Source organism: Boleophthalmus pectinirostris, unplaced genomic scaffold (assembly GCF_026225935.1).
Source record: "Boleophthalmus pectinirostris isolate CB_2022bp ecotype Guang Dong unplaced genomic scaffold, ASM2622593v1 HiC_scaffold_5, whole genome shotgun sequence".
Classification (NCBI taxonomy): domain Eukaryota; kingdom Metazoa; phylum Chordata; class Actinopteri; order Gobiiformes; family Gobiidae; genus Boleophthalmus; species Boleophthalmus pectinirostris.
Window position 1 is genome coordinate 13,508,477 of NW_026571404.1, and position 14,038 is coordinate 13,522,514.

The 14,038-nt window shown below is 38.3% G+C and overlaps 2 protein-coding genes across 2 annotated transcripts in view; one reads left to right on the top strand and one right to left on the bottom strand.

Moving 5' to 3' along the window:
• LOC110162120 (probable E3 ubiquitin-protein ligase HERC4) overlaps positions 1-4,851 on the top strand; it is a 6,232-nt gene extending 1,381 nt beyond the window's left edge. The window contains exons 2-8 of the mRNA XM_055162952.1: positions 36-179; positions 250-416; positions 546-612; positions 1,962-2,044; positions 2,303-2,486; positions 3,734-3,836; positions 4,211-4,851. Coding sequence (XP_055018927.1) covers positions 36-179; positions 250-416; positions 546-612; positions 1,962-2,044; positions 2,303-2,486; positions 3,734-3,836; positions 4,211-4,419 — 957 coding nt within the window. The 3' untranslated portion in view covers positions 4,420-4,851. The remainder of the gene's footprint in view (positions 1-35; positions 180-249; positions 417-545; positions 613-1,961; positions 2,045-2,302; positions 2,487-3,733; positions 3,837-4,210) is intronic.
• A 656-nt stretch (positions 4,852-5,507) lies between these two features.
• LOC110162266 (cytochrome c oxidase subunit 5B, mitochondrial-like) lies at positions 5,508-8,626 on the bottom strand. Its single transcript, XM_020927136.2, has 4 exons — positions 8,425-8,626; positions 7,925-7,995; positions 6,874-6,973; positions 5,508-5,704 (listed from the first exon to the last, which is right to left on the bottom strand). Exons 1-4 carry the CDS (start codon positions 8,528-8,530, stop codon positions 5,592-5,594), a joined length of 390 nt encoding a protein of 129 aa, XP_020782795.2. The 5' UTR covers positions 8,531-8,626; the 3' UTR covers positions 5,508-5,591.
• Between the last annotated feature and the right edge of the window lie 5,412 nt (positions 8,627-14,038).

A 14,038-nucleotide genomic window follows, 5' to 3' on the forward strand; every position in this document is an offset into this window, starting at 1 on the left:
ATAATATAAATGAGAGCCTGACTGTGTAATTGTAGGTGATCTTCGTGGGTGAGGAGGCGGTCGACGCTGGAGGAGTGAGGAAAGAGTTCTTCTTGTTGATTATGAAGGAACTTTTGGACCCTAAATACGGCATGTTCAGATACTTCGAGGACTCGCGGCTCATATGGTTTTCACACAAGGTTTGTTTATACAAAATCCAATATACAATTACTATGACAGGAATTCAAATTGTTGTTTTTTTTGCTGCAGACCTTTGAGGACATAGATTTGTTTAACCTGATCGGGGTCATCTGCGGTTTGGCCATTTATAACCTGACAATAGTTGAGTTGAACTTCCCTGTGGCACTGTACAAGAAACTACTGAAGAAGAAACCAACGCTGGAGGACCTTAAAGAGTTAATGCCTGACGTGGGAAGGTCAGAGGATGTACAGCTAAAATACGTTAGGATAGAAATGGTTAACAGAAATGCGATGTTATTTCTTGCATTAGAAATACTGTGTGTGCTCTAAATACATATGTGTTACTCTGACTTTTGTATAAATAGGAGTCTACAGCACCTCCTGGACTACACAGAGGATGATCTGGAGGAGACCTTCTGCTTAAACTTCACAGTAAGACAAAAAAGAAAATGTAGTAGATTTACTCATTTACATAGTCGCTAAATTATGTGAATATTTAAAGGTCATATATTAGTTGTATTTAAAGTGTCGATCGGGTCGAATTTTTCTGTCTGAGTCCAGCCCGCTTTCAACAGAGCAGTGATCGAATCCAACCTGAGCCCGATAGGCATTAAGATATTTGTGTTCGCACCCGACCGAACCCGACACAGTTAAAATCACACTATTTTGATAGGCCTAATGACACGTAGGATATTCTTTGTGTTGTTGCTAACGGACATAATGATGCAAAGTACAAACACGGGATAGAGCGAAAATAATGAGAAGACTTTATTACTCACCTCTCATAAAGCGGTAAATTTAAAGTGCAGCATCTCATCCACATTATCCATAGAAATTGTCCTTTGAAATTATGACCCCAGCCCACAAAACCACTATATTAATCAGGTTTGAGGCGTTCTTTAAAAGTAATAAGGTGAAAGTAGTTCACATGTGTCTATTTACGTCCACACAGCGCATGGATCAAGGTGAAGTTGCAAATTAGCGATAGTGACTCTACTTCCTGTGGACTTTATCGCCAATCTTTTAAGCTTTAAAAATCACGTGTCTGAAGTATTGCACCACTTTTCACAAACTCAGTTTTGACTTGTATCTAAACTAGAAGTGCAGTGCTCTGATCTTTTGAACACTTAAGAGTCTTAAAGCGAGTGGTTTTACTGTAGACAGGAAACAGCTGACGCGCTGATGTGTCTGAGTCCTACCTGAACCTGAACAAAAGTTCTATATATTTGTCAGTTTGGACTTGGTTCGGATTTCCGTGCTCAAGTTGTGTTGTCCTCTAAAACAGAATTTGTGTTCAGAATGCTTGTTCTCACAGCATGGTGTCATCCAGTGTCATCCTGTGTTTCTATTTCTGAAAATCAAAACTGAAAAACATAATTGGAAAAATATTTTTACAGTGAGTGGTGTCGCCTCTCTACAGAACTTACCTGGAATCTGGCTAGGTGTGTCTTATGCTTGCCAAAGTTTAATGCCTGTGAAAATGCTGCAGTGTCAGACACAGTGCAAGTGTCAGACTTAACACAGTGCACCTTCATGTCCATTCAACAAACTCATTCAAAATTTCTCTCAAATTTCCTGCACTACACATCTGACCAACTAATGCTATGTTCAGACCGCTGTGTCAAAATCACACCAAACGGATTTTCATTTGCATTTGTCGCCATGGTCTGAATGCAGCATTATTTGGTAAGATGTGTAGCTCATATTGTCTTATTAAGACATGTTTTCACACCAATGACATATTTACTGAAATGTTTTTTTCTCCTCTTTTTTTTTTTCAGATCACAGAGGAACACTTTGGTGCGACTGAAGTCTTGGAGTTGGTGCCGAACGGAGAAGACATCAACGTCACCAAATCAAACAGGTACAAACGCCAGTGTACATTACAAGTGCGCAATATTGTCAGACATTTTTGAAGGCATGCAGATATTTTCTATAAAATTTTAACTGTATGTATAGATGGCTAGAAGGCTTTGTTAAAATAAAAATAGATAATGATTGAATATAAATACAAAATATGCAGTATGGACAGAAGAACAGTGTAAAACTATTAGTGCAAAAAGTATGTAGTAAGCATTAAATTGTAACGATTGCGATATCTGTCTTGTCTCTGTCTCTACAGGCAGGAGTTTGTGGACGCATATGTAGACTACGTGTTCAACAGAGCAGTGGCGCCTCTGTTTGAGTGTTTTTACGCTGGATTTCACAAAGTCTGTGGAGGAAAAGTCCTGGAACTTTTTCAACCCAACGAACTGCAGGCAATGGTCATCGGCAACACCAACTATGACTGGACTGAACTAGAGAAGGTTTGCACTGTGAAAATATAAGGCTGTGTCCGAATATCCACCTTAACACTTGTCCCCTGACTTAGACCTGTCACGATAACACATTTTGAAGTAAGATATATTGCTACAGAAAAATATCACGGATACACCATAATATTTAAGCTACTTTAATCCACTGACTATATTGTAAAAATATGGTCAGCAGTAAATCGCTAGTATCTAAATGTGTAATGTTGTTTATTTAACCAACCACAGCATCATATTTTAAAAAGAATTCTCTACTAGTGCAAATTAAAGTTGATCAGACCAGTGACATTTGCTGCACACTGCTTTCCAAAGTGCACTATAAGAAATTTTTGTGCACTAATATCTTTGGACATTCGGATAGTGCTCAGAGGTGGGACCAAGCCATTGTTTTGCGAGTCTAAATTAAGTCTCAATTCTTTGACCTCAAGTCCGAGTCAAATCCCAAGTCAAATACAGGCAAGTCCAAGTCGAGTCTTGAGTCATTGGCCCATAAGTACAAGTCAAGTCCAAGTTGTCTGCTCTGAGCTTCAAGTCATTTCAAGTCTTTAAACCAAAAACGTACCAAATATAGCTTAGATTTTTGCAATTTATATGAATTTTAAGCTAAATTGTACTTAAAAAGCCATGGTATATGAATATTTATATAAGAGTTGTCAAGACATTTAAAAAGGAAAAAATTGCACTTCTACAAGAGTGCGAATTATTACGGTCAGAATAGAAAGAATTAAGATTTAAAAGAGCTTAATAACTTTATAATATTTTGTCAAGTAATGTGCGCTGAAATGGAAAGATTATATTCTTTGTAGTTCCTTCTGTTTTATTGTATAGTACTGTATATTACTGGAGTACATTTGAGGATACCATCTCACAGTACTTCAGTCACATCCAAAGTAACAAAGTGTATAGTTTTTAGATTATAGTTTTTTAGCAGAAGCATCAAGTCTTCTCAAGTCACAGGCCTCAAGCCCGAGTCAAGGCCCATGTCGTTGACCTTCAAGTCCAAGTCGAGTCCCAAATCTTAGTCTATTTTATCAAGTCAAGTCTCAAGTCTTAAAAATTGTGACTCAAGTCTGACTCGAGTCCAAGTCACGACTTGCAAGACCCCACCTCTGGCACTCACAATGCTCAATATTTCAGGCCCTATGTAGGGATCGTGTGGACATTCACATGCAGCCTATGTTTTTTAATTTGTTTTGATATGAAAAAAAAGTAACTAAACAGATTTTGTATTTTTGTTTCAGACGACAGAATATAAAGGGGAGTACTGGGCTGAACACCCGACTATACGCCTGTTTTGGGAGGCATTTCATGAACTTCCTTTAGAGAAGAAAAAACAGTTTCTATGTAAGTAACCATCACTTTTTAAACTGTAGTTTTTTCTACTAAAATTACATTTTACTTTGCCATCAAATATCAGTAAATTTACAAATGTTGAACCTGATCATTTCTATTTTTGACTAGATCCAAGAACTGACTGTATTACAACAAAAATCTGCATTTAACAATAATCATTTCCACTCCTTGTGAATATTTCTTGATCATAACTGACAAGATAAGATGACAAGTTTTTAAAAGCAGGGGGCGTGCCATATCCACCACTAGAAAAGTTACATCGAGCACTTTGGCAGATTTTTTTTTTATTAGTTTTGGGTAGTTCTACAACCATGCCACACCAGCTATACTACTTTGTATTATTTTGTAACATTTTGTCCCTCCAGTGTTCCTCACAGGAAGCGACCGTATCCCTATTCTGGGCATGAAGAGTTTGAAGTTGGTGATCCAGCCGACGGGAGGGGGCGAGCACTACCTCCCCGTGGCCCACACCTGTTTTAACCTGCTAGACCTGCCTAAGTACACCGACCTGGACACGCTCCGCTCCAAACTACTGCAGGCTATCGACCAAAACCAGGGCTTCAACCTCGCATAAAAAGACTGTTCAGAAATATAAAGGGCCATGCACAGCTCCCAGTCTGACAAAGGGATATGTTAATAAAAAAATCTGATGGTTAGACTTGAAATCATCTTTGTTTTGAGTTTCTTCCATCTGCGCTGTGATGCTCTGAAGAAGCCCTATTTGATAAGGCTGTTGTAAATAAGCTTTTATTGGTTTGGATGTGATCTGAATGACAAGCAGCACTACTGCTATAAAAATGGTATGTAGACAACAGCATTAATACCTGTAAAACATGTGAAAAGTTTTAGATTGGGATTAAAATATTACTTTAGTGGAGTGGTTGAATATTGGACAAATGTACCAGAGGAAATGTATTTACAGCTGTTAATGGTGGTGTGTAGCATCCAGTGTTTGAAAATGTAATCTTATACTTTATGTTCGGCATAAATTCTGTTTTCAAGATAATTTTTTAAAGAGTTGTGTGATTTTGCTTTATAACAAAGTAACAGTCTAAAATAAAATATTGGTAGGGGATGTTAGTGTTTGTAGGACACAGTATCTGATCAGTAACATGGATCGCCAAGTAAAGACGAGCTATTCTCTCGGGGTAAATAAAGTCAGTAGAGGTCATTCTAGCTTTATTATATAATGATGAACCCAAAAAAGTACTACTGCCAAATTTGTACTTAATAGTTACTTTTTAACAGATTTAGAAACATTTATACAGTTAAGATTTAGTTTTGTATTAAGTCTAACCTTTGAAGTACTCCGATCAATCATAGCCAGCGATTAGGTGTGGTGTGTTTGTGGACGGAGGGATAATTGCATTTTAAATGAGACAGTTGTTACTCTAAGACTACCCAGTAACATGAACATTTATACTTTCCTCACCTGCATGCACTAAATGTTCACTTGACAGGCAGAATCTTTGGCATTTGTATATTGTTGTTGGTTAAGATAGTAGCACTTCAGTGATTTAGGCAAGACAAACACATTGCTCAGTTTAACCATAAATATATTTCTTGAAAATCCATTTATAACGTTTGTGTTTATAAAGAAAAGATGCATCTTGTGTGTGACATATTCCAAAATCTGAAGAACCAACCCAACAGATTGCAGACTTTAATTCAACTATTATTTATTGACAAACTGTACAGTGGACATTGAAGTGCAGTCGTTGTAGAATAAGGCCAACAGGGGGCGGTTTAGTGCGGCAGTTCATGAGGCACCAGTTTGTAATGAGAGCCACACGAGGGACAGCGCGCCATTTCTCCTTCATGAACCCAGAACCACACAATGGCGGTGTTGTCCTCCTCACCTGGACACAAATGCACAGGTATGGTTCAGAAATGGTTTATTTTGTATTCAGTAGGCCTATCAATTAAAAGGGCTGACATTATACTATTTTCTGATCCATGTTATCATTGCTTTCTCATCCTCAAACCCAAAACACTCCATTCCACCTTGTGATGCCAGCCGATAAAACAGATGATCCACTGTGTTTTTAAACTTCCAAGACCTTCACTAAGTCATTTGGATTTCAAACCTGGGATTGTCAATTTCTACTGAACTAAAGTTTTCAACTGAACAGCTACTTTTTATCTTAACAGTATTTTGAGCTGTTAAGATGTAGGCAGTATAAACACGGCATACTTTTCGGAATTTCCAAGGATCAAAACTAGTAAAGAATATTTGAAAGTGTAATGTCTATTCAAATCATTTAAGATGTCCAACATGAACCTTTTGACACTTTAGTCACTAAGATATTAAATACTGGGATAACACAGAAACGTAATCTTACTCTTAATTAAAAATTTATAAAATTTCAGAAGAAACTTGAAACAAATTGATCTTACAAAATGCTTTGAGATTGATGGAAAGGTCAAAACTGCAAACAGATTTAATAGGGCTGTGGTCAATAACAGATCTTTGGACTAAAAGGGCGAGAGGTGAGACAGGCAGAGATTTTAAAATTAGTATTAAAGAGGGGGTATTATGCATAATCTATTTATAATTGTTCTAACATGTTATAATGTTGTTCCCTCATCAGAATCATGCCTGAGGTGGTTTGAGATGTCATCCATGCATGTTTGAGTATTTTAGTGATCTCTCCTATTCAAACCCTTCATACTCTTAGCTCTCAGATTTTGTGCATTGCTCAGGCCACAAGTCTAGTACACAAAGTACACAAAAGCGGGATGCAAACCTGTACATGTTTCATTAGTAGTTTCTACACTGATTGTGTTGTGATAACAATCTAAAAGGGGAGTAAACTTAAGCCTGAGGAGAGACTACGAGTACCAGCAAAAGTGAAACTTTGTTAATACATTGTTTTTGACGAATATAGCATTTTTGAAACAAAAAAGGGGAACATTGTGATACTAAATATGTTAGAGAAATAAAATACCCCTTACTCTAAGGGACTGTATCAACTTCATCCTCTGGGCCACCAAATTCATAAAAGCATTTTGTCTGATTTAAACTTACAAAGACAGCCGACAATCCTTTTGTTATTGATGCTTGGCACAATGTGGGGGTCCTCTTTGGTTCCAGCATAGGTTTTGGGCTTCAGGATACTGTAGGGGTCCTGCAGAGAAAATATTTCAATAAGAAAAGGGATTCAAAATACAGATAGTTGTGATATAGTGATGGTTGCCTTGCAAGTCCAAAGTGATACCGCTCTCTATTTTAAATATAAAGAAATATCAGCTTGGACAACACCCCGCGCCTCAAGGCTCAAACACAGCCTCGCAATCAGAACTGTTCATTTCAGTGAAATGAAGAAGTTCACAGGCCACACCTATGATTTACAAATAAATGTCAAAATTCTCTAACATCAGATTTGCAGAGTTTAGTGCTTCGCTCACTGATTCTGCAAAAATGTGCAATGTTTTTTAGTCCCGTTATAATTTATGTAAGCAATCATGTTTGTTTTGATACAGATGTGTTCAGACTCACGTCTTTGTGAAGTAATGGAAAAGTGTGTATTCTTGTCTAAATTATACAGTACAATAGAGGTTCCTGGAGGAAGGGGGGCTAGCCCAATTATCTAAACCAGGCATGTCCAAACTATGGCCCGGGGGCCAAATGCGGCCCTGAGACAAATTTTTCTTGGCCCTCAGCCTTCCAGAAAAATTGGCCCAAATGACCTTGCATCAATTAAAAAATATTTTAAAAGTTTTTTTGAAAATCTACCTTGATAAAGCCAATATTTCATAATTAGTGTGTGGTTTTAAGGATCTTAGCATGAATAAAGGACTCATTCTAACGTGTTAAACATGCACATATTTCAATTATTCCCTGTATTGAGCATCAGTCTGCAGCCTCGATCGGCCCTCTGCTTCGTCTGTGTTTAGATATGTGTCCCTTGATGAAAAAAGTTTGGACACCCCTGATCTAAACTGTAAACAGTAAAAGTAAAATGACACACTTAAATATTTAACCAGATTTCACTTTTACCACTTGAAATTGTTCCCGAGGAGAGTTGCAAAGTTATTTTGGGCATACAATATGGTCTGAAAAGGTTAAGTTTTAGTACCTTTCCGCGTTTCAGAGACTGCAGGGCCCTTCTCTCCAGCCCAGTAGCCTGTTCCTCATCACTGGGTATTCCTTAAAAATAGATAAACATTAAACATATTACCCAAAACATTATAGTAATACAATGATTAACACTGTTGCTTCATTATAAAGTTGCTGTGAACTCCTGACTGTCCTTAAACTTGGCTTTGGTCCAGTACACGTCAAAAAGAAGGTGGAACTTTTAATGGGCGACATATTAAAATCCCCGATGACCTTCATGGTTTAATTATACTATTTAAAAAACGAAATGGAACAAAAACGTAATACTCAGATATTGTTTAACATGTTCAATTTAATATATATTTATGTTTTATTTATATTTAACTACATTTGCCCGTAACATTCCACATTAGACATGCTAACATTGCAGACTAAAGTGCTCTTAAGTTTAGCTTGATGATAACAACAACAGCATGATATTTACATAAGTTTATATTGAGAAAAGGCTAATAAAAATACCTTTGACTGTTGCTGCAAACGCGCGTTGCAATGGTCTGATAGCGGCATTATTTTTCAGGTGCTGCGTGGATTGGACACAGGCTCGAAGCAGCAGACGTGAGGCCATGATTTTGGATTAAAAAACACAGAAAACACAGGCGGAAACAGCAGCAGGAGTGTACGTGCTGTGTACGTGACCGAGAGTCTGCGGTGGACTGAAATGACCCCGGAAAACCTTGAGCGACAGGTGCCAGAGCCAATCAGAGCGCAGCAAAATTATCAATAACCAATCAGAATCCAAGGAGGCCAAAACGACTGGGGACGTGTTATTACCACTATGCGTCGATAGATGGCAGTGCATGGTGACCCGACCATGCCAGTGTGAGACAGACGGGTAAAACCTGGTGCCAGTCTGCCACACACACCCTCCTGCCCCATGTGGTCAGGAGCTAATTAAAACAGAACAAATTAAAAACACATTCACAAACCTTCAGCCTACAACATTTTCCACAGCCACGAGTGTAATTTACAAATGAAGCTGTCCTGTAATTTAAAGGGACATATTATTTATTTTCAACTTTTATATGTTTTTAAAGGTCTTATATCACACAAGACTCCTGTGAGCGTTTAACCATGTTATAATATAATAAGTTGTATTTTGTTTCATCCACACACGTTTGAGTAACACTTTATTATTAGTCTATCTAAATCCGTGTGTCATTCGTTCATTCGTTTTTCAATATAAAACCAAACATAAGAAAATGAAAAAACAACTATTTTCTTCTTCATTATTTGTCTCCAAAACCAAAATGAAAAACAGATAACGATTATTTTTTTTCAGTTTTCGATTTTGTGTTTAAATACTTACAATACCTACAATATTACTGTATTTAAAATGTAAAACATTACACGACTATTGCAGCACTTTCAAGTTACTCTCAACAAAATAACTGCGAAGATGCTGAAGTTCTGCGCCGTATATGGACTGAACCAGAACTAAACCAGGACTAAACCAGGACTAAACTGTGGACCGAACCAAGTCTAAACCAGGTCTAAACCAGGACTAAACCAGGACTAAACCAGGTCTAAACCAGAACTGAAGCAGAACTGAAGCAGAACTGAACCAGGTCTAAATCAGGCAAGGCAAGGCAAGTTTGTTTGTACAGCACAATTCGTACACAAAGTAATTCAAAGTGTTTTACAGAATAAGAAATACATTAAAATCATAATAAAAACTAATCAAAACATAAATAATCATAAAGCTTAAAATTAAAAAAGAGAGACATAAATTAGAGAGAAGAGTGCGGAATGAAAACCTTTCAGTTATATGCACAGTGAAATAGGAATGTTTTGAGCCTGGATTTAAACAGAGTCAAAGTAGAGTCTGTCTCACATGTTCAGGAAGACTGTTCCAGGTTTTAGCTGCGTGAACCTGAAACGCTAACTCCCCTTGTTTAGTCCTGACTCTAGGCACCAGCAGGAGGCCGGTCCCTGAGCTCCTCAGAGTGCGAGATGGTTCATGTGACACTAACATGTCACAGATGGACTTTGGTGCTCGGCCATGGAGAGACTTGTACAAGCCGAGCTGCTTTAAAGTCTCTGAGCCACAGGAAGCCAGTGCAGAGACCTGAGCACAGGACTTATGTGCTCAGGACTCAGGACTGAACTGTGGACTGAACCAGGACTAAACCAAGTCTAAACCAGGACTAAACCAGGTCTAAACCAGGTCTAAAACCAGGTCTAAAACCAGGTCTAAACCAGGTCTAAAACCAGGTCTAAAACCAGATCTAAACAAAGTCTAAACTAGGACTAAACCAGGTCTAAAACCAGGTTTAAAACCAGGTCTAAACCAGGTCTATAACCAGGTCTAAACAAGGTCTAAAGTAGGACAAAACCATCACTAAACCAAGACTAAAACGAGGTATAAAAAAGGTCTAAACTTGGACTAAACCAGGTGTAAACCTCTATCAATAATATTTTTTTAATTTGGTTCAGTAAAGTCTGGGCTTTTTAAAATTTTCTTTTATCAGACAAAACATCTTATGTGAAGATTTCCTCATCTTTGCTTCTCTACAGCAAATCAAGTAATCCAAAGTATTCAGATTACATTACTCACTTTCAGTAATTTAATGGATTCCGTTACAAACTACATTTTGGGGTATGTAATCTGTAATCTGTATTTTGTCTATCGGACTATTTGACTGATATTTATATTAATCAAACCATTCTTTTATTTAATGACAATAAAAAAAATACTAGTATTTAAAATATATCACTCATTTAAAAAAATCTTTGGCATTTTTTTTTGCCCTAACAACATGAAAAGTGGCACTGCACACACCCATCCCATTAGGACGACAAATTTGAGATTGGTCGGATAAGTGGTTTGAGAGTTATGTGTGGAACAGACAAACAAACAAACCAACAAAAACAAACAAACAAAGAAACAAACAGGCAGACGTTCCTTAGATTAATAGATATATTTTTGACAGTTAAAAACATCACCTATGTTACTCATTTGATTCTATGGCGATGGGGACAGGTGAGGTAACGGTAAGATACAAGTGTAACAACGCAGCTCTACGTGTTTCATAATGTGTGCATTTGGCAGAGGCTGGCAGATTTTCTGCCACGACGATCTCTCCCTCAGAAAAGTTGCATATAACATCTTTAAACTTACCCAAGAATTTACTGCAAAGTGAGGTGTATTCTCTCAAGACTGTAGTAAGTATCCAGTTCCCATGCAGTTCTACCTGCCGTGTTGTGTCCTCACAGACTCAACATAAAGACATGAGGGCAGCTTCAGCCCTGAGAAATGTTTGGAAACACAACTCTCTTCTGCTGTATTATCACATTACATCACAGGGTGGAACAGAGTGTTTGAGAGAAGAGTTCAGCCTAAACATGCAATGTTTGTGTGATAAATATGTGTGAATGAAACAAAATACATAATAACAGATCAGAAAATAGTAGGCATGGGACGAGATAGAATTTCCACACAGGACAAGACTGAATCTACAAGAACGAGACAAGACTAAGTTTTTTTTTTTTTTTTTTTTTTTTTTTTTATTAATTAATGTATTTATTTATTTAAGTTTTTTGTATGTAGGTGTTTGTGTGAGTTGGCCCTCCTGCTCCTGTTCACTCCTCCTCATCAAGTCTTTGTGCGACTCGGTGCAGAGGAGTTCCTCTCTGTCCATCATCAGTTATCATCTGGTTTAGTGCCTGCAGAAGACACTACACAGCAAGCGCAGGAAAGTGCTCAGCATGCGTTTTCTCTTTACGCTCTTAACTTAAGAGCGTTCAAATTATAGTTATTTAGAGAGAAAATATGAGACAAAAATAATGTGTTGAATGTATAGTTTATAAGTAAAGAGGATCCCGCTGTATTACTCAGGCTGCATTACAGCGTCTATTCACAGGCCCGATCCCACTACTGAGCAGCACGGAGGATTTAACCCGCTACGTTTCTGACCTGGGCCGGTGCACCCCTCCTTAGACGACCTGGTGGTCCCGGGCTCCCCCAGGAGCACCATACCGATACCGAACTTAGTGCGGACACCCGATCGACATAGTCCGCTGCAGCTCAGAGCTCCAGAGCTCAAACGATCCGACAGACTCAGCCTCCTGGGAGCTTGGATTACAGGCGCGCGCCACCGCACCCGGCGACACCCACAGAGCTCACGAGGACATTTGAGGTTTACCTGTGTGACTTCATACATTTGTGGAAATCTCATTGGAGGTGATAAACTAGTTTAGCATATATACAATTAACAGTACGGGTATGTGTTTAAAGAAGTTCACAGTCTTGATATTTTTGTTTCAACAAATTATTGTCTGGCAATAAAAGTTGCATGGGAGTCTAAAAACAGGAACTTTTATTGCTCAAAATGGCATGATAAAACATTCAGTCGGTGTATTTTATTAATTATTCATAACAAAATATCAATGAGATTTCCACAAATGTATGACGTCACACAGGTAAACCTCAGATGTCCTCGTGAGCTCTGTGGGTGTCGCCGGGTGCGGTGGCGCGCGCTTGTAATCCAAGCTCTCGGGAGGCTGAGGCTGGCGGATCGTTTGAGCTCAGGAGCTCTGAGCTGCAGCGGACTATGTCGATCGGGTGTCCGCACTAAGTTCGGTATCGATATGGTGCTCCTGGGGGAGCCCGGGACCACCAGGTCGTCTAAGGAGGGGTGCACCGGCCCAGGTCGGAAACGGAGCAGGTCAAAGCCCCCGTGCCGCTCAGTAGTGGGATCGCGCCTGTGAATAGACGCTGTAGTGCAGCCTGAGTAATACAGCGGGACCCAGTCTTTTTTGGCCCCCTCTTTACTTATAAACATTAAAAATATTATTTTTGTCTCATATTTTCATAGACCCATGCCTATTGCTCTATATAAATATAAGAGGAGAAACTGAGGATAACAATAGTATTACTGATAAACTTAAACCAACAGAATTGCATTACAGAAATGAGGAACAGAATACAAATAATATTGCTTTACCCGGATTTGTTCCACAATACGGCATTAAACGGATATATCTCCATGGAGACAAGCAGCTGGCAACATCAGGCTACAACATACACCCAAGATTTTTTTTTTTTTTTTTTTAGTAATAATAACACCTCGAATAAAATAAATTGTAGATGGACTTTTTGAATGCCATACATTCACATGGAACAATAACATCTCCATGGAGACAAGCAGGGGTCCCTGTCAATAGTTTTTTTCATGTTTTTATATTTTATGTTTTTAACATTTACAAAGAAAGTCAACATTTCAAGAAACTGAGTCGCCTGTGTGTAAAAATACTGTTATTTTAAAATACAGTAGTAGAATCTTGGAGGGGATTAGATCGTTAATACATTATTTTAAAAGTTGTGGGGTCATCTAGTGGTAGAATTGCACAACTACATCAGCACTGCAGAATATATTGTAATTAGAGCCCGACCGATATGGATTTTGTTGTGACCGATATGAAACCGATATAATGGGAGTTGGAGCTGCCGATAGCCAATATAATCGCCGATATATTTAGTGATGTAAAAATTCACTGTAAATCTTGAATTGATTAAAAAGCTTAGGTTTGGCTCTAGTGGATTCTAAATTGGGTTTATTTAGGCAACATTTATTGTTATTTTGACTCTTTACATCATATTTACATACAGTAGATTGGCCTAATGGCATTTTTGCATCACATTCTAGCTACTGTTACTGTCACTGCTAGTGATGGGTATTCCAGTTTTTTTTTTTTTTGTTTTTTTTTTTTTGGAGAACCGGCTCGGCTCACTAAAGCAACTGGCTCTTTACTCTTGAGATGGTTTTGTTGCAAGCAGGACTAAACCAGAACTGAACCAGGACTGAGTGTCGGGACTCGGTTTCTATCTCTATCCTTCACTCAAGCCCAAGTTTAGTCCTGGTTTATTCATTTTATGCTGAACTGCAGCCAAATATGCACTTTTTAAAAAAAAATCCTATGCATACGCAGATTTCTGAAAGTTTCGTTTTCAGCCGCTCCTGCTGTCAAACTACGGGTCTACATGCGGCATGAAGAGAAAAAGTGAGAAAAAGAGAAAACACGGCTCCCAATAAGAAGCAGGCTCCTGTTGTTCGCTTCAAAGAGTCGGCACTAA